The sequence below is a fragment of the Taeniopygia guttata genome, chromosome 7 (assembly GCF_048771995.1).
Source record: "Taeniopygia guttata chromosome 7, bTaeGut7.mat, whole genome shotgun sequence".
Taxonomy (NCBI): domain Eukaryota; kingdom Metazoa; phylum Chordata; class Aves; order Passeriformes; family Estrildidae; genus Taeniopygia; species Taeniopygia guttata.
This window is the reverse complement of record NC_133032.1, coordinates 26,405,156-26,428,455: the sequence shown is the minus strand read 5'-3', so window position 1 is coordinate 26,428,455 and position 23,300 is coordinate 26,405,156. Positions and strand designations below refer to the sequence as shown.

The 23,300-nt window shown below is 38.7% G+C and overlaps 1 protein-coding gene across 4 annotated transcripts in view; it reads left to right on the top strand.

The window, feature by feature from the left end:
* The window catches only part of PMS1 (PMS1 homolog 1, mismatch repair system component), a 44,413-nt gene that overhangs the window by 3,427 nt on the left and 17,686 nt on the right, over nucleotides 1-23,300 (top strand). For all 4 annotated transcript variants that reach the window (XM_030277850.4, XM_041717682.2, XM_030277849.4 and 1 more), the window contains exons 3-8: nucleotides 2,958-3,140; nucleotides 5,076-5,178; nucleotides 6,316-6,479; nucleotides 17,731-17,847; nucleotides 21,514-21,636; nucleotides 22,770-22,913. In XM_030277850.4, the coding sequence (XP_030133710.3) occupies nucleotides 2,958-3,140; nucleotides 5,076-5,178; nucleotides 6,316-6,479; nucleotides 17,731-17,847; nucleotides 21,514-21,636; nucleotides 22,770-22,913 (834 nt within the window). The remainder of the gene's footprint in view (nucleotides 1-2,957; nucleotides 3,141-5,075; nucleotides 5,179-6,315; nucleotides 6,480-17,730; nucleotides 17,848-21,513; nucleotides 21,637-22,769; nucleotides 22,914-23,300) is intronic.

Below are 23,300 nucleotides of genomic sequence, written 5' to 3'. Positions count from 1 at the left end.
CTATATCCTGTAGAAATGTATGTATTCAGAATTGATCCAATTCCCTTTCTCCAAATAACAGTGAATGCATAGGATATTCTTGAATTAAGACAAATGCTCTTGTCTAATTGAATTAGACAAATGCTTTTAACTAGGAGGGCAGTTCAGTTTCTCCTTGTTTCTTTGACCATGTCTGCTCTATTTTCTGAATGAGCCTAGGGTTGTTCCATCTGAGAATGCTTTCCTGTAGACGCCAAGGAACATGTTTGTTACTGCTTTGAGTGACCTGAAGATGTTCTGTCTTTGCTGTGGTCTCTCATAATCTCTGTCTTCTCAATATTTAGTTTGCAGAGTATCTTGCTTCTTGAGTAACTCCTGAGTGAGTAGTGTGCACACAGTTGTGGGGGTAAAGGGTATTGGGATCAGATCCTGGGAGCTGATCAGTAGCTGCAAGAAGTGAACAGAAGGATTTTGGAGTGTTCCAGAATGGTTGGAACAAACCTTGCCGAGGAGAGAGTCTTCTAACTGGTGTGGGTTTCACAGCACAGTAACCAGCTTTGTCCCAAATCAATTAAAAAGAGCATTTTTGACCTTTTTCAGTGCACGAGTCATCTACACTACTCTTACATTCCTGTGTCAGTCCAGCCCAATCCAAAACACTGTAGTTCCAAACAAACAAACCCGGCTTTACACAAGTTGTCAGCGATTGACAGAAATTTGGTGGTTGTTCTTCTGTGGGTAATAGGGGAGAAGAAAATGCCTACACTCTGTATAACTCTAGACAATAATACTCAAAAGCAATGGATTTTTTTCTGGGATTTTTAATGGAAATTAAAATAACTCTGACCATGTAATAGAGGTCAATGACCACATTAATTCTGGATTAGTTCAAAAGTATAACAGAGAAGAAAAACTTTGAAGTTCCATTTTACAGCTTGATGAGTTTTGCCTGAAACTGCAGCATTTTGATTGCTTTAATCTTTTTCAGATGGAATAGGAGGGCATAGTTTATCCAATTTGACTGAACAAAGATAACAATTCCTTTTTGACAGACAGACAGGAATTAACCTGAAGATGGAATGGGTTTCAGAGTCATGGCAGTGGTGAGCTGTAGCGGGAAGCTTTGGCTGGTGTTTCAGTCTTGATTGACCATAGGTGATGTTATTTGGCATCTTTGCATTGTGTATCAAAGCTGATTCATACTGATTGGCATCAGTGACCTGGCAGAGCAACTAAAGCATTTAATGGGTTCATAACCTCAGTAAGATTCAGCTCATGGAGGAAGGTGTTACAAAATACAAAGTTTAAGCATTGTAATATTTATATAAAATATGCACAAGTAAAAATGATTAAGAGTAGAAGAGAAATAGTGAATCATTTATGTAACATTTTGGTTCAAGATAAATTTCACTTTTCTTAAGCAACTAACTGGTCAGAAAGTAAAAATTAGAATGGAAAATAGGGGCTCATTTTAAAATTCTCAAATCTTTCATTAGCACATAAAGCAGCAATGTAGAGATTTTCATGCCTTTTATGCTCAGTTGAGGTGTATTGCTTAGTTTGGTTTTACTGCCCAGTAGGAGGTTGACTCAAACATGAGCAAAAGCATTGTTTTTTCACCCGAAGACAGCTTTTGCACCATTCATTACAACAGAAAGTGAAATGTACCCATATTTCTGTTGTTTTTTGTGTATTGTGGTTCTGAGCCTATTTCAGAGGCTTTTGATGTTTCCTAAATCAGATTATGTGTGAATGCAGATGGTTTCTTCAGATACCTTTGGTTTTGATTGCATCATTTTTTTACTTCAAGAAATAACCTTATGAGTACATTATATTTTTTCATAACTGTTTTCAGTATAGGCCCAGGTGGGACAGCAAAGTTTGTTCTGTTTAATCAACCTGCCTTCAGTTGTCAGCCGTCACATGCTCTGTCCAGCATCAGTGGTGGCAGCCACTGTTTTAATATATTCTTTCTAAGCAAAACTAGTTTTAAAGTCCCCTAGATGGGGACACACTACAGCACATTTTTTTGTGTGTTGCATCATAATCTTTCAAAGAGCCAGTCTTGCTTCTGTGAAAGAAGCTTAGTTAGTGATCCTGCAGCTCTGATTACTTTCTCCTCCTGCTTTGTAGTTCCTCTGGGTGCTGCTCACTAGTGCAGGCTATAATGTAGCTGGAAAGAATAATTTTTTCCTGCATTTGTTTGAGATGTTACAGAACCTAAATTTCATCTTTTATTTAGCTATTGTAAATATCTAGGTTTCAGAGTTTTACCCTATTTATGCTGGTGCTTACTGGAATGACATATTTAAATTGGAATTCGGTAAAATATCCATTGCATGTATGTAAAGGTAAATCACAAAGATTGAACTTTGCTTCCCTGAAGGCTGTTTTAAAAGAGCCTCTGGGACTCTTTACTTCTTTTTGTAAAATACTATATCTCTTTATAAGCTTTCTTATTACCCTTACAATTCATGTCTTACCCCACATTAGAATTTCAGCTTCTGTGTACTGAGCTTGGAAAACAGAATTTAGAAAATGTAATGGAATCACATCAATCAAAATTGAAACTGAACATGGTGTGAAGTGAGGGTCTACTTAATTCATTGGATGCAGAGCTGCATTCAAGGGACTTCAAAAAAATTGATACCAAGTAGGTAAGAGAGGTAAATAGGTGAAAAATCTTCAGTTTTCCAGCTATAGGTCTCCTTTTGAGCTTAGGTTTTGTTTCCAAATCACAGGAGATGAATTATGTTATTTAATTTGAGAAGCCATTACTGTTATCCTAACATGGTGTATTTTTAATTTTCTTCTTTTTTCCTTAAACAGTGACATTTAATGGTTGCTCAGTTGCTCCAAACAGGCAAAGTTTCCACTTCTGTATGGATAGTTAGAAGCTGTAATCTTAGCTGCTTCAAAATTACATCTTAATTATTGTGGTTGTTTTACTGCTCCTTTGTGTTTTGTTCTTTTTTTAGGAGAATTATGGGTTTAGCAAAATCGAAGTAAGAGACAATGGCAGTGGAATTAAGGTTGATGATGTTCCAGTTATGGCAATTAAACACTACACCTCAAAAATCAGCTCTTCTGAGGACCTTGAAAGGCTGACAACATATGGTTTCCGTGGGGAAGCTTTGGGATCGATTTGCAGCATATCAGAAGTGAGCACTTGAAATAAATATGGAGCCTTTGTGTTACAATTTTTCTTGTCTGTATGTGATCATGAAAGTTTTATTCTGTGCAGAGTTTAAATGTTCCAGCAACTTGCCAGGGATATGCTTGTGTATGCTGCTTTTCCCCCCAGCCCCAGAAGCCGTGTCATGCAAATTTCTTGTTTGTGTCAGTCTTGCCTTTCTGTCGCACAGGTCACAGCAGGCCTCTGTTTATTTTGCTCAATCAGAACAGGTAACAGACGGATTGTGTTGTATTCTCTTTCCTTTTGTGTCCAGGAGTATCATGTCAAAGAGTATGGCTACTTGAATTAGGGTAAATCAAGAGAGGAGCAGCAGGTGATGGCCAGGAGAAGTAATTTTGGGGAACTGCTGGCCTATATAACCACCATTTCAGAAATTATTTCTGCCTTGTTATCTAGGTGATCAGCAGATACGGGATCCTGCTGAGCTCCTTATTGCTCTTTGACATGTATGTGACTGCAATTGCACAAACTTTGTCCCTATGAGGAAACAGGAACCTGCTGCCTGACCTATCTGAGTCTGGGCCATATGTTTGTATTAAGAGGATTGGCAGTGTACTGGCATTTGAGACTTAACTTGTTGGCTGAAAGTAAATATGTTTGTTCAAAACCATCTGAAAAGTGTTCAGGCTGCTAAAGGCACAGCATCTGCCAGATCTCTTGTGCTCTCCCTTTCTGAATTCATGCTGCACCAAGGTCAAGTTCTGGGTGCAAGTCTGCTGAGGATTATTAGATCATGCAGGAAGATACCCATGCCTGTGTCTGGTTGGAACCATCAGCTGCTGAGGTCAGGAGAGATGATGTTACAGCTTCACTCCTTGATACCTTGGGCTGCATTCACATTGCAGTAAGCAGGAGTGGGTTGTGTATTTGGATGGAGATTTCCAAAGATGCTTTCAAAAGTGTTGGTGTTTTGATAGATGATGACAGACCTCAATCATTGGTTCCTTCTAATGAGCTCTCAGAGCAGAATGCCATCTGTTCAGAGCTTCTAATCAGCTCTATGGAACATTTCATAAGAGATGGGAGGTGGCCTGAGTGTATAAAGTGCTTTAATAAGTACTACTCTTTGTATCAGTAATTATGTTAATTAACACTCCTGGCATTAATTGTATTCTGCCCACCCAAACAGCCCTCTGAAATTTCAGTTTGAAGATACTTTGCTATTGGCCCTTAAGTAGGTCTGCAATACTGTAATTCCCGGTTAATCAATTATTGTTTTTCTCTCCAGGGGCATGACTGAATGCTGCATGATTCATGTGAGATGCTAAAATAAACCAAAATATCCTGAAACTCTATGTGTGTTAAACTTTGCCTTCCAGGCAGTTAAAGGGCAGTGGTTCTGTTATTCACAATGCTGGTAACTGAACTCTGATTTATGACTGCTCTTGCTAAATCAATCTGTGAATTACCTTAATAACTTACAAAACTTGCTGTGACTGATTGCCAGGTATGTTTAGGTGTGGAAAGATAATATATTGTTTGTTTGAGAGTAGTCTTTAAGTTTATGGAATCTCACATGAGTTTAAGTTGTCATAGTGTGTTTGTCTCACAGAGGGTAAAAATGCAGACCTGTCAATTAATAAAGTTTATTTAATCTGTTCTAGAATAGAAAATAGAGCACTGTGTGTTGTAGGTAGTAGGAATTGCTATGCTTTGTGAATCAATGTGATAGAAATACTTTTAGCTAAATGGCAGGAAACATGCAGAATAATGCTGAGTGTTTCTGTGCCTGTAAGAAATACCTGTTCAAGAAAAATTTTATAAACTTATTAAATGTAATTATGGTGACTAAAGTAATACAGTGGTGTGGTGAGTGTGGTAGCAAAGCTTATCTAAGCTCATACTGAACTTTGTCTATCCCTGATTAACATAGGTTTTTTTTAAAAATCACTCTCTTCAGGTTTTGGTCACAACAAAGACAGCTGCTGATGATTTCAGCATTCAGTATGCTTTGGATAGCAATGGACATGTAACCTCTAAAAAGCCTTCCCATCTTGGGCAAGGTAGGCTATCACTGTTCTGGTGTTGCAAGGTGACAGATGTATTTTGTGTTTCTCTGAGGCTCTATCTGAGTTGAAATACCTGTTGGGTACTTAGAGGCTGAGTATGAAATCTTTGCAGCTGTAAACGTTTCTTGCCTTGTGTCTGTCAGCTGAGAATGTGTTGTCATAGCATAAGAAATTACAAGTCTTGGAAGTTGTTTTAGATTGTAATTATAAACTAGTTTCTCCTTCTCTGACTCACTTCTTCAAGCTGACAGTGGAAATAAAACCTGTAAAAATTAAATGCTCCAAGTCTGTGTAAGTATATTAAAAATCTCTTCGGGACCAAAGTAAAGTTTCTGGATGTAGCAAAATCCTTGCTTAAAGGAGGAAGAATAAATTCATATGTATGCCCTGCTGCCATACATAGGAATTGCTGGAAGCAGCATGACTGTAGGACCAGGCAAAGTCACAGTTCTTTCTAACCTGCAGGAAGGGTGCGTACCTAATTTTTACTAAGGATTCATTTTAAGATTTAGCCTGTAGAGTGTTTTCCACAGCTGGAAAGCCTGCAGGTTTTAATGCCTTGTCTTTCATTGAAATTGTTGAATTCTCTCACATATTTAATGCTTTGCAATATCCTTATGGGCTAGGAATTTACATGGTTGTGTTGGTAAATGAATATTCCTCCTCCTACTGTGTACTGTACCTTGATCGGAGGTATTTGGAGCTTCAGGTACTACCCTAAAGCAAATGTTTGTGAAGGCCCTTAATGAAGCACAGCATTCCTTTGCCTCCAGATATGTGTGATTAGATTCTAGTCTGTTAATTAATCATTTTGCTAATGGAGGCTAACTTATGCATTCAGAGAGTCTTCAGCTTTATTTACTGCTGATTTTTGCTATTGTTAGTGTGTATGAAAGAAAACTTAATACTGCAGTCACAACTCTTATTTAAAGGAGAAGAATCAAAAGTCTTGAGGTACCTTTTGTGGGGGGATGACTGCTAATTTGGTGCATTTCTTCTCATGCTAATAACCTGATTTAGTGCAGCAGCATACAAACATGTCTATTTAAGTAAAAATAGTTTCCTCAATATCCAGTCAGTGATTTGCTTTCAGTGTAAATTTCTACTTTATTTTTTATCGCCTTCTTGCAGGTACTACAGTAACAGTCCTAAATTTGTTTAAGAATCTTCCTGTAAGAAAGCAGTTTTACTCAACAAACAGAAAATGTAAGGAAGAGCTGAAAAAAGTCCAAGATCTACTGACAGCATATGGTATCATAAAACCAGACCTGAGGATAACATTAACACATAATAAGGTAATAATGAGGTTTTTTCTGTCAACTATGTTCAGAGTCAGGTTCTGATGAATCCATGCAGTTCATGTAGTGCTTGCACAAAATCTTTCATTCCTAAAATTTTTCTTTCATCATAGCTTTGTTTTGGTCTTCCACTTACTTTCTTCTTTCATAGGTGTATATTTATAATGGCTACAGATTTTGATGTTAAACTCCTAAAGCTTAGGTGTTTTTGGTCTCTTGCAACAGATGCCTGGTTATATATATGAAGTATAAAAATTATTTTACATGCTAGTGGTTAGTAAATATGGTGGTGATGTTTTGCAAACCAAGAAGTGAGACCTTACTAGACCACAGGACCTGATAAAGTGTTAACCAAAGCCACCTGAAAAAACTTGCAAAACTTACTATTTTAGACTGTCTACCTGGATAGAAGCTATAGTTCATACAGGCAGCTTGCTGTATTCTGAATCATAAGAGCTCAGTACATAACAATGATTTTATTTTAAAAGGCTGGAAAGTTCAAAACAGTCTGTGTCATTGGTGTAAGAACAGTACCAAGTTATAACAACAGTACTTAGTTGAGCTACTTGCTCTTGTTTAAACTTGGGAGGATGAATGCAGGGGTTACTTGGTGGTTACGTAGACTTCACTGCATACTGAATGGTAATTCTATATCACAGCTACAGAAATGACATGTTGAGCAGTTCCCCTTAACCTGACAGAAATTTAACATAATAGATTTCATTGGCTGTACCCCAGCTTTTTACACCTCCGAGAGGGAGGCTGTGCTAATAAACTTCCAAGTTGCCACAAAGTAGAGAGTGACATCTCGTGGCCAGATTCCTCAGTAATTCTGTTTCTGTTCTAAAATAATGCTGTTTATTGATATTTGTCACCTTCATTGAGAATTGATCAGTTACCCCATCAATCAAACATTCACACTTCAGTTCCTTTGCAGTGGGAGTATGAAAAGGCACTGTACTTTTCTGAAATGACAGCAGATTTCCCTTCCTCTTCTGGACTTGTTTAACATGCTTTGATTTTATTTATATATGTATTTTTAAATATCATTGTGTAGATACTGTGAAAAACTAAAGCTGGCTACAGAATTAGTATTTTAAGGCTGAGAAAGAGTAGCTACTTGCAGTCTTAATTCATTGAGATCACTGACAGTTTGAAACCAGACATGTTGTGGGGTGTCTGCCCCCAAGATTTTATTGAGCTCCTTGACATATCTACCAGTGGCTCACAATACTGATGTTGGTCAATAAAACTAATTTTTTCTTGGTGATTTGTTTTTGCCCTCTTCAACAAGTCACAAATGCTGTTTTCTTTATGGTATTTTGATTTCATCCCTTTGATCAAACTATTGAGTATCTTGTGGTGTTTTTACTCTGCTTGTTTTAATGGAGTGGCAGTAAGGTCCAAGAAGGTGATTACATGTATTTTTCCCAACCCTTCCTCCAAAAATGGTGTGAAGGGTGGCATGATAGTTGCCATTGCACGCTGGGGTTTTCTTGAACCTCACTTATTAGCTTCAGAGGTACATTCTTCAATACCCAATTTTAGGGATTGCATGAATGGATAAAAAAGTTCCATTCATTGCAATGACAGAGATGGTGCTGCTTTTTGGTACTCTTCATTTTTCACTGCTAGCCTTTTGTTCATTTAATTTATTTTTTAAAAAGAGGAAAAGAAGTGAGAAAGTGCTCAAATGTTTCATCACAAGAGGTCGCTCAGGAGCCATTGCTGAGACAGGAAAATTAAAGGCTAAGTAGACAAACTGTAGTCTGTTTCTGTGCGTGTGGAGATGCTTTAAAATAGTCTGAAAGTTAAAAACTGAACTTCATAAAATTTGAATTCAGATTCTGGTTTTTCTACTGCCATTGGCATTCTGTGCAAACTGACATGTCACCTGTTGTATCACACCTTTTAAAATATTTGAAATTCTGAATTTTCAGTGTGTAGCAATTTGCAGTAGGTCAATGGTACATTTGTTTTACCTTATTACAGAATGTGATTATCCTTTATTTCTTTTGCCTTTATATGCTAAATATTGTTGTCATTACAATTGCTAATTTGGATCAGGAAAGTGTTTTTTCCATACAGACACTACAGCATATTTGTACTATAGTAATACTCAGCTGAATAGTGTTCTTGATGATTTTATTTGTGTATGTGTTATATTTTTGTTAGAAATGTAGTAGGAGAAAGAATAAACTTCTTAGAATAGCTTTATTTTTTATGTAGCTCATAGATAATATGCTCATTTAAAAGACAAATTGTATATGCGGTTATTCAGAGGTCTTAGAATCCCAAATTCCTGAGGCTGAAACAGTATTTTCTGTTGCGATGGAAGAATATACACGTTGAGGGTACAATCAGGTTCCTGGGCTTAAAAGGGCAAGAAGATAGCAGAGATGAGCTATTACAGAAGCAGACAAGGAAAGATGTATTGAAAGACTAGAAAAGATAGTGAGTGAAAAAAGTGTAAATAAAAATGTATTTCAAGGAAGTTTTTTAAGTAAATTACAAAATCGATACTTAAAAAAAAAAAAAAGCCACACTAGAAAACAAAGCTAAAAACAGCCCTCCCCCAGAGAAACCAAATCCCTCCAGTTTTTAATCAATGTATTTTATATGAAGTTGAAGCAAAATAGTGGGCTGCATGGGGTTTGAGCAGCTGGTCTTGAGAAACCTGCCCATGGCTGAGGAGTTGGAACCAGATGATCTGCAAGTTCCCTTTCAACCCAAACCATTCTGTGATTCTGTGAAAGCATAGCCCTGGCTTTACTGGAGAAGAATGCAGTAATGTTGAAGCTGACATAAAGTATCTGAGGTTAGGCATCTGAAGATGGTTCCTGATTGATTCCAGGAGAAACTTATTTTGGCAAGTCAGGGCTCTTACTGAGCTGTTGAAATATAGATGGTTTTATGATACATGCTACATTTCATGTTGAATTTCCACCATTTCTGATTGAGTTTTTTTCAAAAAGTGTGTGTCTTATGCTTTTGAATCAGATTTCCAGAAATTTTTTCTTCTTCCTACACTTCATGTCTGTGTTATTTTGGAAAAATTGATTGCCATTAAGTGTGTTTCTTCACAGAAAAGAAATCAGACAATCTTCTTCCAGCCTTTGGTTGATTTTTAGTGGATAAGAAAATAGATGTTCTCTATTCCTCCTCAGATTTCTTTATTGTGGACTCTCCATCAGTGCCTTTCCAAGATAGGAAACACTCAATTGCTCTTTCTGCTTAGAATGTTTTGTTTGCATTAGCAATAAATAATGAATCACTTTGCAGATCAACCCTTGAGGTACTATTCTATTTTGACAACTTGGATTAGCTAGTGCTCCTTCTTTTTATAAAGGTTTATCCTGCCAAGACATTCTTTGAATACTGATAATGTTGATCCTCTTGCCAGTATGGTTATGTTAGAAAGAGGTATTTTTCTTCTTTCATCACCATGTTCCTTGAAAGCATATTGAATAATGAGACAGCCAAATGGAAATAATTTACATGAGTATTCAGCAAGTTTATTTAAAGTTAATGTTATCTGAAGGCGTGTTAAGAACATTTCAAAGTCAGCTACTGCTTAAACTGCCTCAAACCCCTCAGCCCCAAATGTGTGTTCTAGCAACCTGTGAGCTCTGGCTGTGTTTTACCCAAGGTGGTAAAACACAGCTTTTAGTAGTTCCAGCTCTTCTCTAGAACTGCAGTTTTAACACTCATCTCTGTTTAATACCAGTAGTCCTCAGCTCAGTCTCTACAAACCACTTATGCTGAAGAAATACCCTTCTGTTTTGTAAGACTGATGATATGGAATGCTTTAATTTTGTTTCAGTTGCCTTTATTCCACAAATGCCAAAATGAGCAAGGACATCCAGAAACTATACCTATTTTAACAATATTAGATATTGTAGAGCCAAAAAAATTTCAGCAACAGATGGTTTAGATGGTGCCTATCAGCAGGTCATACTGTGCACAACTGGTCCCATGTCTTGTGCAAAGTATGGATGATCCAGAAGTAGGCTCAGTAAATTTTCCAGTTCCTATTGAGGAAAACTTGGCATAAGTGAATTTTTTTTCCAGTGTTTTTCACACATAACATTTGAAGCTTGGCCACATGCAGTTCTGCCTAAAACTGTTTCTTGTTTGTTTCTTAAGAGAGTCACGAGTCAAACTTTTGAGTGCAAAGTCCATTTAAAAAGTCTTGTAATAAAGTGTGGGTAGTAGTCTTCTCCAAAATCTCTTTCATTGGTGATGTTGACTTAAAGGATGACATCTTTGTTTTCTTTACAGTAAGTCTCCTCTATTTTCCAAAGTTGCATAATCCTAACCAATATGTTTGTATGAAATAATCCAAATCCAGGAGTTTTTCCTGTGTCCCTATCCTCTGTAATAAGTGTGGATCATTTGAGATTGAGTTTGTTAAGGTAAATTTACTATTTTTAATAATATCCGTATGCTTAACATTCATTCATTGTGCTTCCAAACTCTGCTGTAGCTTCATGTTGAAAGGAAATCTGAATTGAGCAGAAATAGCAGCTCATAAACTCTATCTTGAGTTGGAAATGCTACTCTGTTTAATATAATGATGATGAATGAAATCCCTCCCTAATCTGTGTGTGTCTTAAAATATAAAGAGGAATTATAATTAAGAATCTGCAGTGCTCTGCAGCCAACATGCTTCCATTCTAACCTGGAATACAGCTCATTCTTCTATTCGTTGTTCAGTGGCTTTGCTGAGCAAGCCAAACAGAGAGTTAATTATGGTGTTTTTTTGTGCTGAGGACACCTGTCCACTAGGAAATGCGCTGAGACCCTCAACTCAATTTACATCAGCCAGAGAACAGCTGCCAGATGGTAACTACTTTTGGTCACTACCAACCTGGTTGAATTTGAACTGGTGACCCAGAGGTGAAATGCTTTATATCCTATTACTAATTCCTTGAGGTTTCCAGTTTCTCATCCATCACTTTTTACAAATGACAGCACAGTATATGTCAAAAATCTCAAAACAATTACTGTTTCACATATGCAGTGTGTTATAGAATGTGAGATGTGCCTTTGCAAGACTTTTGCACTCACGCTGTCGTATTAAAAAGGTAAGTGGAAAAAAGGATGTTTCCAAAGCCACATGGGACTTTTCCCTCTTCTTTAGCAATGTACTTTGTCACTGTTATATATGTTATTTTTGTTAACTGCTGTTTTACAAAACGCTTTTAAACCTCTCTTTATTTAAATAGAATTCACTGTGATGTTGTACAGTTTCTGAATCACAGTTTTGGATTGGAAACTGGGTTTTGACAGTAATTTGATTGCTTAGGAGGCTTTATTTATTTATTATGCCTCCTGCAATGGAAGTGGAATTCAATAGAATCTTAGAATATCTTGAGTTGGAAGGGACCCACAGGGATCATTGAGTCCAACTGCTGGCCCTGCATAGGATGCCCCAAGAATCCTACCATGTGCCTGAGAGTGTTGTCCAAATGCTTCCAGAACTCTGTCATGCTTGGTGCTGTGACCACAGGCGTGGGGACTCTGTTTCAGTGCCCAACCACCCTCTGGGGAAAGAACCTTTTCATAGAATCTGAGAATCATTAAGGTTGGAAAAGACCTCCAAGAGCATCAGGTCCAACCTTTGACAAAATACCACCATGTCCACTAAGCCATATTGTGAAGTGCCATAGTGAAATCTGCTCAGTGTTTGAACACTCCAGGGATGGTGACTCCACCACTTCCCAGGGGAACCTGTTCCAATACCTAACCATTCATGCAGTGAAGAAATTTTTCCTAACACCTAACCTGGACCTCCCTGGTGCACCTTGAGACCATTTCCCCTTGTCCTGTTGCTGCTTGCCTGGGAAAAGAGCCTGACCCCTACCTGACTATGACCTCCTGTGAGGTAGTGAGCAATAAGATTGCCTCTGAACCTCCTTTTCTCCAGGCTAAACATCTTCAGCTCCCTCAGGCTCTCCTCATCACACTTGTGTTCTAGCTTCATTGTCCTTTTCTGGACACACTCCAGCACCTCCATGTCTTTTTTGTAGTGAGGGCCCAAGACTGCACACAGGGCTTGGGGTGTTGCCTCACCAGTGCTGAGTACAGAAGGGCAATCACCGCCCTGGTCCTGCTGGCTACACTATTCCTGATGGAGGGCAGGATGTCATTGGTCTTCTTGGCCACGCACTGGCCCATGCTCAGCTGCAGTCAACCAGCACCCCCCGGTCCTTTTCCAGTGGGCACCTTAACAGCCTCTCTTCCCCCAGCCTGTAGTGCTGCAGGGGGTTGTGATCCAAGTTCAGGACCTGGCACTTCATCTTGGGCTTCACACCATTGGCCTTGGCCCATCAATTCAGCCTGTCCAGATCCCTCTGCAGAGCCTTCCTGCTCTCCAGCAGATCAACACTGCCACCCAATTTGATGTTGCCTGCAAACTGGCTGAGGGTGCACTCAGTCCCCTTCTCCAGATCATTGGAAAAGATGTTAAACAGGTCTGGCCATGATTCTGAGCCCTGGAGAACACCAGTAGTGACCATTTGCCAACTGCATCTCATTCCATTCACCACCACTCTCTGGGCCTGGCCATCCAGACAGAGTGCATCCAAAAAGAGTGTCTAAGCCATGGGCTTTCAGTTTCTCCATGAGAATGCTGTGAGAGACAGGACTTTTCTGAAGTTAAGGTTACATCCACAGCCTTCCCCTTATCCACTAGGTGGGTCACCTGGTCATAAGAGAAGATCAGGTTCTCTGAACACTTGTGGCTGAACATGTGTGATTAAAGCAATCAAAAAGCATATAAGTCTCAATAGTCTTTGGAATTCTTGAAAGGCTTTGAAGACAGGTGTTACCAGATGATCCTTGGCTCCTTGTAATATCTATTAGCTCCTTTCCTAACTTACCTCCTAACTCCCAAATCCAAGCATTTTGCCACTGTGTCATGCTCAAGAAAGTCCTTCTGTTGAGAGGATACTCTCATGTCATGAAAGTGAAATTTGAGTGAAGAATACACTGGAATTTGTAGAATGAACAGTGCTGTGGAACATGACTGTCTTTCAGCAAATCCCCGTCATAGCTCTAATATGTGATGCCATGGGGTAGACAGGTATGTAGCTGCTGCTTCTGATGAGGGGAAGAATGGTGCCTTGAGTTTCTGTACTGCATTTCTCCACTGGAATTGTCCCAGCATCACATATGAAATGGAGGGGGCAACTGATTCATTGGGGATGAGTATAAAATATCTAGGAAAAGAATTGATTAGTTGTTTAATTTTTTTGTAAGCTAAATTGAAAAATGTTTGTGATTTCTGTTTTCAAGCGCAGTTTATGTAAGGGTTCCCTTTTAGTAAGGTAACTTGCCACTGGTTTTAAAACAGTACACCAGTTAAGACATGGAGCTGAAAAATAGCAGCACTTTTCAAGGCTGGCATTCTTAAGAATGTGGAGAGGACTTCATATTGATCAGTTTTGATCTTAGCAGATGGATTTTCTTCCACTGCAGAGAATGTGCTGGAGCCCTTGGAGCTGTGCATCATGAAGATGAAGAGGTTATAGGCATAGTATTGTATGATGTGGTTTTGTTTCCCTTGGGCTCAATTCAATCTTGGGATATTGCTGCCTAGTTTTGTTCCTCTTTGGGTACTCTCATAACAGGTAGGCAGCAATGCTTCCAGTTGAAGCCTAATAAGCTATTAGGTTTTAAGTCAAGAAGCTAAGGAATGTACTGGCCCAAAGAGTTATCTGCAGTGAGATCTCAGATGCCAGAGTGAAAAGATTTTTGAAACGTGTAGCACAAAACTAGAGAGAGACTCTGAAATGCAGTTCTCCTCTAAAGAGCTAACTCAAGTTATGTTACCAGTCTGCAGTTCATGTACAACTGCTTGCTCAACTAGACTTTTACACCCCCAGACCTTATTATAGGGTGAATAGCATGTCATGAAATAAATAAAGAAAATTGGTGGAGTTTGAGTACTAAAAGTCTACTTTAAGTGCACTGCCATTATGTAGTAATAAGGTAAATGGAATGAGTTGGTGTAACTCGTTGCACCATAATTGTGCTGAAGTAGCCACAGTTGGAAACAGCATCCAGTCCCAGCTCTAATTAAGATTCTCCTTTTATCTGGGATTGCAATCACTGTAGCTGCTGGTAGAAATTCTAAAATATGAAGGATAGTTAGGGATGCAGAGCAACTGCTTTTTTTCCTCTCTCTGTTCTTCTTTGGGGTCTTTGAAGAAACAAATACTGAGCAACTCTTAATTCTCTCTAGTGTTGTATAGCAGGGTCCTCAGTGGGAAGAGGTTGCACACTCTTTTTCTGCACTTCACATATTTTTCAAGGAATCCTCCTGCACTATATGTATTCATCCTGAAATAACAGATGCCTAGTCCGTGTATGCATGGAGTCATACAATCATTTATCTTGGAGTGTACATTGTCATGCTCCACAAAAGTATGCCTGTGTCTTAGGGCTGCATGGAGTGGAGAAATAGGTGCACACACACTGACACACACATATTGCATATGTGCAATAGATTTTATATATGTTAGGACATTTTGTAAGATCTGGATCGTGCAATCCCCTTCAATGAAACAGAGAGGTGGAATATATTTGGCTAGCTCTTGCAGAATCTAAGATGGGCCATATGTAATAATATATCTTTGAGCAGGCTGTTTCTGCAGCGTCATCATACTGACTAGAGTCAGATTCTTCCTTGGCTCATCCTAGACACCCGCTTTATATGACCCAGAAAAAAATATGGGGGGTGTGTGAGAGGGGTGTATTTTTAGCTAAACTAAAGGGTATAAGCAAGGTTAAAAAAATAGGGTAATGCAGGAACCTCATGGCAACACTTTCCAAAATAAATGAAATGGAACAGGCATTGTTTCTCTGATATTTTTAATGCCTGTTGATACATCCGGAGAATCTAGAAAAATAATTTTATGTAAATTACCAGCCCTTCCAATGTTGTTGCTTCATAATGTGCAGTCAGGGCTAGAAATTGATGTATTAACTTCTATTCTGTCTTTATATAGTATAGAAATTTAGGAGTTGCATGGCCTCTTTAGTTTGTGGCTGTAAATCAACCTGCAGTGGTAACTATTTCGTAAAATTCTGTCTGTAGTACTGAGCATCTGGTGAGTATATGACTATTAAAAAAACTAATCTGAACCTATTACAGTATCTCCTTTTAGCAAGTTTGCATTTAATAAGTTCTTATTTTCCACAGCTTTGTTAAAACCACCTTACTCAAGTGATTTTTTTCAAAGTTCTGAGTATCAGCCATTCTAGCAGGTCAAGTGGTGTAATAACCTTGCATTAATCAGCAGCTAAGATTTATATCTGTACCTGCAGCATCACACTAGGATACTCGAAAATAAACAGCATGATGTTTATATTAGTCATGTAACAAGTGTCTTTCTCAGTTTGGTCACATGGATTTAATTTAAAATACATCCAGTAAAGAAAAAATCACTTGGCACTTTCTGTTTCCATTTTAAGTAAACAGTTTTAAAATAGAAGCAGTACAGGATATGTTTTATAAGAGGAGCTATAAAGAAGAGGACAGATTCTTTCATCACTCCAGAATGTCTTTGAGGAGGCTTAGAGCAGGTGTAGAGGAGAGAGGCTGAGGCAGCCCTGGGCTGTCCTTCACCTCTGCCTGCTCTGGAGCACCGGGGGACTCCCTGCCAGAGCTGTGAACACCCGAGCCGTGGCTCTCTTTACTCATTTCTCCTTCTCCCCTTTTTCTGTTCACTGTCCCCCACCAATGTAAATTGTGTTTTATGTTTGAAGGGTTCACCCCACTGTAGAATAACCAAGCTGTGATCCAGCATGTGCAGAGGGCTGCCAGGCTGCTCTGTAGAGATGAATTGCATTCAGGCAGGACTAAAAAGCCTCACTTCACAAATGCTGCAGAATGTAGTGGAACTGGAAAATTAAAGATTTGGGTAATAGTTTAGGGTCAACAGTCTCAAAGCTTTACAGTTCCACCTGTCCTGTAGGAAGGGAATATCATGTTCCAGAAGAACTGTGTTCTTATGTGGAATTCACCCCTGAAGGCCAGCAAATATTCCACTGGACAGGTGGAATTTTAAGGCTATGTATAGCATTTCTTGAGATGGGTGCTTGTATATTTTTTGCTCTCTCACCATCCTTTCACTTAACAGCATGTATTTGAATCCTGTGAGCTCATTTTGAATTTACTGGACACCTAGTACCTACTAAAAGTATAAATTTCAACAGCACTGTAACTTCCAGTTTAAAATACAACATACTGCTTTATCTTTCCTTTGGTATTTAAAGGAAAACATTGAACACACTCAGGCAACTAACAGTAGCAAAAATGAAGTGGACCTGAGTATAAAAGTCTCAGTTGCCTAGAAGCAGAAAACCAACCAAGGCTAACATTTTTGTTCTTGATACACAGCAAAGAAAGTCAGCAGATTCAGAATTTTAATTTGACTATTTGGGATGGGACTTCTCATTAGTGATAGACAAAATTTCACCTCCCAAAGTAAGTAATACCTTCTGTATGCATAAGTGGACTTGACAAGTAACTTCTGTTGCAAGTTGCAGTTTATATTGCCTTACTGTATTTATTAAGTCTATATTTCAAGACATGTAGCTAATAAAGCAGATGGTCCTTCATCCTTCTGACTTGTAAAAGTTTTCATTAGACAACTAATTGCTTTCCTAATGTATAGCTCCTTAGAAACTGCTTTTCTTTCTAAATGGCAGGCTTATCATAGACCTAGAGTATCTAGGTGAGAGCTATGGATGGGGTCAGCTAATAGCCTGATTTCGACTGAAACAAGCTATTTGGTATAAGTAGCTTAAGCATTGCAGTGCCCACCTTGAAATATTGATCAGCCTGTGAGAGACCTGTCATAAACCCTCACTTTAACTGCTCAGGAAAAGCACAAATCCCACTGCTGTATATCTAAAAGGAGAAGTAATATTTGTCTTGACTTGGTTTTAGCAGTTGCCATCAAGTACAGAAGTCCAGAATAGCCACAAAATATGCATGAATACAAGCTTTGCTTAGTTTTCCAATTGCTGTGTGTGTAAATAAGTAATACAATATGAGAAGACATGTCAAAAGGTACCATATCGAGTCTGTTAACACTGAAATTTGTGATTTTCAAAGAGTCAAGGTACGGAATGTTACATATACAGTGTGTGTGCAGTTGCATATGCATGTTCATAGACATGACATGAGTTCAACAAATATAATGTCAAAAATTTGACTCTGTGCCATTTGTTTCAGGCTGTTATTTGGCAGAAGACCAGGGTATCAGATCACAAAATGGCCTGTATGTCAATTCTGGGAACAGCCGTTATGAGCAGTATGGTACCTTTTCAACACTGCTGCGAATATCCTGAGGTGAGTTTAAACTTCCTTCTCCCAAATTCACTTCAGGTCTGTCCATTAAGAGAGCTAAAGAAATACTCAGAAAGGAGATTTTGAAAAAGAAAGTGTCTCTCCAGATTGACATCTGATTAATGCATTTGATTCTATTACTGTCCTCTCCGTAAAATTAATTGGTTTGGTGATTGAAAGTCCACTCCAAGAATCACCTCATCAGGACTCATGTGGCACTGATCAAATGGCAGTAAAAACAGTTGTGATGACAAATGCAGAATTGCTGATTGCTCAGAGCTGTCTCAGTTGGGATCCTGGCCCACAGGCAGGTTATGCTCTCATTAATATCTAAGCATTTAGATGGTTCTCATCTTCGTGGCCTCTTAGCCTTCTACTCTAAAGAGTATTCCCTCAATTTCAGTGGGGGCACCTGAGCGGTGAAAGAAACACATACTTAGAAGGGCAAGTTATGCAAAACTTCCACCAAACATGTATTTCAACTAAATACCTTCTAGTTTTCAAAAAAATTCTGTGTTCTTGGCTTCTTTTTCCCCTTCTGAAAATGAGGGGATTCCCTATGATACCCTCCTTTGTCTAATGTTTTCAAAATTTTTTTACTCTGCTTCCATTTTTGTTGGAGAAATTTTTACTGAAGGGTAATCTTGCTACCTTGGAACCTTCTAAGCTGCATTTTCCTGTATCACGTAGTAATAAACCTTGACAGGATGAGATGAATCATTGTAAAGTCACAATGGTTCTTAGACACAACTTACCAATGCTGCATTCAGCATGGTGCTTAATAATATTACTCAGACTTTAAGGTCTCACTGTTTATATGTGCATGTTAATAGCATTCTTCAGACTTAAGTCTTGAGTTTGCCAGAGTGCTTTTATACCTGTAGTAGAATGAGGGGGAGCAAAGCAAAGTCACTTCTTGTACTTTACAAAGTTTTAGTTGTTTATGTCTGAACTGAACATCCAGAGCTATTCTTACCTGAGTGTAGCTTGGGTGTGCCCCCAGGACAAGTGCAGGGGGCTCCAAAGGGAAGATAAGGGGGTATTTAGAAGGGACTAGCTTGGAGGAGGCACTTAGGTTCTCACATTACTTCTCTGCTATATCATGAGGCATCCATATTCCTTGAATAGAAGTTGGGGAACATTCCATCTCTCTCTCTGTCTCTAAATAGTGTGTAAAATACCATGTGCATCATTTATAGGTGTATAAGTGATCCATGCATAATGTTGACGTTCAGAAACTATGGACATTTCTAAACTAGGCAGCCAAACACTATGGAGTGACAGAGTTAAGTTGCCTGTGTAATAATTTTTCCTCCCTTGTGTGCAGGTATTGGAACAGGTATTTAAGGGCAAGGCATACAGTGATTTTTTTTTCCTTCCCATTCAGGCTGTCTCTCATTTGCTACACAGACCAGAGGGCAGCTCTTTAATTCTTTTAACTCCTATTTTTCATTGTGTAGTTTCATGCTCCTTTGCTGCAAAGTCTATTCTGAAGACAAAACTAATCTTGCTGTTCCTTATTGCAGGGTTTAAACTTCTTCAACAGGTGATCCAGGGATTTTAAAGACTGGCATTCTTGAAAACATCTCCATTATGGGCACTGAATGAAACAGGAGCACATTTCAAATTAGCTTTGAAGCATGCAAACTCAGGAGCTATTTGTAAAATAAAAAGAAAACCAAGAAAATAAAGAACTGGCACAACTTTTTAAACTTTTCAGATCCCCAGTCTTGTAAATGTATAGACTTATTTGGGCTGAAAACTTTCACACAGGAAATTTCCCTAATGTCTTCTTTTCCTGTGAAGGTTAAGTTTAGCAGCTACATGTGCCACTGGGAAAAAGATAAGTATAAAAGAAAGGAGAGTCCACCTCTCACAGATATATTTTAATGCATCTAGAAGATATGGTTTTTATTAAAGTATTAATTTTGAAAACAGTTTATCTAGTGTGAAATCAAAGTTTCATTAATATTTTTCAGTCTCTGTAATTTTGTCTTCATATGTTTTCATATATGAAAATTCTACTAAGACTAGTATTATAAATTGTAGGTAACTTTTAATGAGTGTTCTACATGGCTGTAAATAGTAACAGCAGTCAGCCATTTCTAAACCTGGTAACTTGTTAAATGAGTTATTTAGAGACTTTCAGTTTTGCTTTAATGTTTTCTGTATATAAAAATATTTTTGGAAGTGAAAGACTTGTACAAATATTTGTGAATTAGAAAAAGAGCTTGAAGCGCAGAGGAGGAACATTGAGGGAGGATGTGCTAAAGCTGCAGAATAAAATCTCGAAGTGCTGCTTGTTGTTTTCTGATAATCATCCAACAGATACTTGACACCTCTTTAATTTGACCAGTGGTGTTTGGTTCTTTGCGAGGTTGCTGACCAGAACACGCCAGCTTTAGCACAGAATGCTTGGTACAAGGTCAGGAGGGAATAAGGGAGCACATGAGCAGATAGCTGCGTGACGTAGATGAATGGGAAGGATAGGCCAAATCCCATGGATCTTAAATTCCATTTCAAATGCATGATAATTTGGATTTTAGTAAATACAAGGGGTTCTGCCAAAAGCAGAGCTTATGAGGACTCATTTCTGTGTTCAGTGATCCACCCTGCTACCAGAATATTCTCCAGACTTTCTCATAGCTCCAAAATCCTCATGCTGTCTCTGTTCTTTTCACCTGTTAGTTTGGGAAGGTGGAGGAGGGAAATGTGTGGGGCAGGATGTGGGCTGCCCAGGATGTCAGTTCTTGCATGCTGCTGTTCCTAGCTTTTAAAAAGTTACAATTGCCTTTTCTTTAGTAAGGTCATTATCTCGAGGCTGTTCTCTCCAAACAGCTGTCAATTATCACAGGAATTGTGGAAATACGTCTTTGTGATTTCTGCTTCTTTATCAGATTGATTTGAAATCCATCCAACAGTTTCAAAGTTGCTTAGTGAGGGAGAGGGGGAAGAGATGGGACAAGCAGCACAAGTCATCAGCCTTATTTTGACCTGAAAAACCTGCTAAAGAATCTCAACAGAAAAATCTTAAAACTTGGAGTTCAAGTTAGGTACACAAATCATGTGCTGTTTCCAAGGCTCCCTGGCAGTGCTCACAGGTTCTGCTGCAGCCTGTGAATCGTGGGTGCTCAGCACTCTTGAGAGTCAGATGATTTGGGTACAGGTGGCGTAGGTAAATTTAGTTGCCCTGAATAAATGCCCTGTGACAGGCTATTTAAGGTGCTCTGAACACAGAAAAGGAGGGATTGTGTGTTTTGGGCTTTCCCTGTAGGGGTGTTTCACTGTTGCCCTGGCCAGGTTGGGCAGCACTCTGTGCTTTTGGCTTGGACAGGGCTTAGGTTGGCAACCCCACAGTCAGCAAACCTGGGCCTGCTGGCCTGGCTCTCCACAGCCTCAGCTCCGGGCAGCATCCCGCTGCAACTGCCAGTCCAAATGGGAAATATGTCAATGAATTGACCAACCAAAATAGATACAAGCCCATCTCTCTCAGCCTATTTTTTTTTCTCTGACTGCCTTTATCTTTGTATATTGTAGTGTCAAGAAGCAGTGCTTGCATTTGAATGACTTGGACTCCCATACAATTTTGTTTTACTATCTAACCTTTATAAAAAAACCATTTTGGGTACTTTAAAAGACTTCTTCACTGTATTTGTTTTATCATTGCAGATAAATCTTTCTGGATTTCTCCCAAAAGCTGAGTCAGACACTTCTTTGACAAGCCTTTCAAGTTCAGAAAGGAGTTTCATTTTTATAAACAATCGTCCAGTTCTTCAGAAGGAAATACTGAAGGTAACATCCTCTAGCTTTTAATTCAAGGAATAGAAATGTGATTTCTTTGAGGACAGAGACACCTAAGAAATCTACAACTTTTTTTCCCCCATGCAATAGTTTAGAGTATTACAGGTGAAAATACTAGCATTTACAACGGAAAGCCCTTCCATGAGTCTGACACTTCTGGTGCCTCAGTTCTGTTCCATTTGCTGCAGTCAGACCACAGAGATGGAGGTTGTGTTTTTGGCTGTTTAACAGAATTGATTTCAGATGCTCTGTGCAAGACACCAGAATAGTTGATTCTTTTTATTGGTCTGTGGACATCACATGTGAAATTTCCCATAAGGGAACTTTGTGTAGTTTCTGGCAAGAGAGTTCTTCTGTCAAGTAGTTTTGATTTTGTCCACTTCCAGCTGTGGGCTTATCAAGCAAACACCCATGCTTTCCCTTTGAATTTGTGTATGCACTGGGTAGAAATGAAAGTGATAGTGCAGCAGCATTGGCTACAGCTAGGCATCGTGTAGGCAGAATTTGATACTCTTGGGTTTCTCTCACTACTGAACCTTGCAGCACTTCACTTGCAGCAGCCTTGCTGTCCTAATCCTTGTCATCACCAGGGAAGAAAATCATGCTCATGCCAAAGTGCTCCAGCAGGTTTTAAAGTGGACACAACAATAGTTTTCAATTGGCAGGCAAAACTATGTATATGCAAACCTTGAACTTACGTTGGCATGTTAAATGCTGAATAAGGGTCATCCATCTCCATGCATTATTTGATGTGCCTGGCTCTTCTGGGAGTTCAAAGCTTAGTTTGAATCCCCTGACAGAGATGGTTCCTTAACGAGAGCAGGGAAATCTGGATTCAAGGTGGGATTCAGCTTACAAAGTATAAATACAGTGCTCTCTGTGGAAAATAGGCTATATATCACTTTTACCTCCATGCTATGAAGGCATGGAAACAACCAGGAACTGCTCTTTTGGTGATTATTCTGGCATACATTAATATGAGGACCTTTTAAGCATCTCTTTAACTTGAAAAACGAACAAAACCAGCAAACCAATTATGCTTTTATAACGTCACATTTTGTTTCTGTGCATTTTTGTCTATTTTATTGCCTTTACTGATGTCTCTTTATTAAATCAATCTCTAGTTAATTCGACAATACTACAGTCAGGTGACACAAAAGGAATGTACTCGTTCATATCCTGTTTTCTTTTTGAGTATTACTGTACCTGCCTCTGCTGTGGATGTGAATATAACACCTGATAAAACACAAGTTTTGCTGCATTATAAGGTAATTAAGGTTTGCTCTGTTTCTGAGTTGTCAGTCTTTATATAAGCATGATAAGGCCTTGGGACTACCAGAATGTTCAAACATAAACACTGTCACTGGGTTTTTGGGGTTTTTTTTTAGTTACATGACAGCTTGCCTTTGTCAGAGCACTGTTTTGATCAAAAAGTACTGAACGGGCTAACTGGGGGATTCTTCAAAATTAGCTTCCCAGTTCATTTAAAAGATTTTAATGCTGTCAGATATACGCATGTATCACTTTGGTTTCAGATGGCTTTACTGTGAGAGAAGCTAAGTGGAATTATGGTATGTGGCCCTGTGTACATCTCATGCTTAACTTCATATTTAAACCAAGTAATCACTATTTAAACACCACCACTGAGGTGAGGG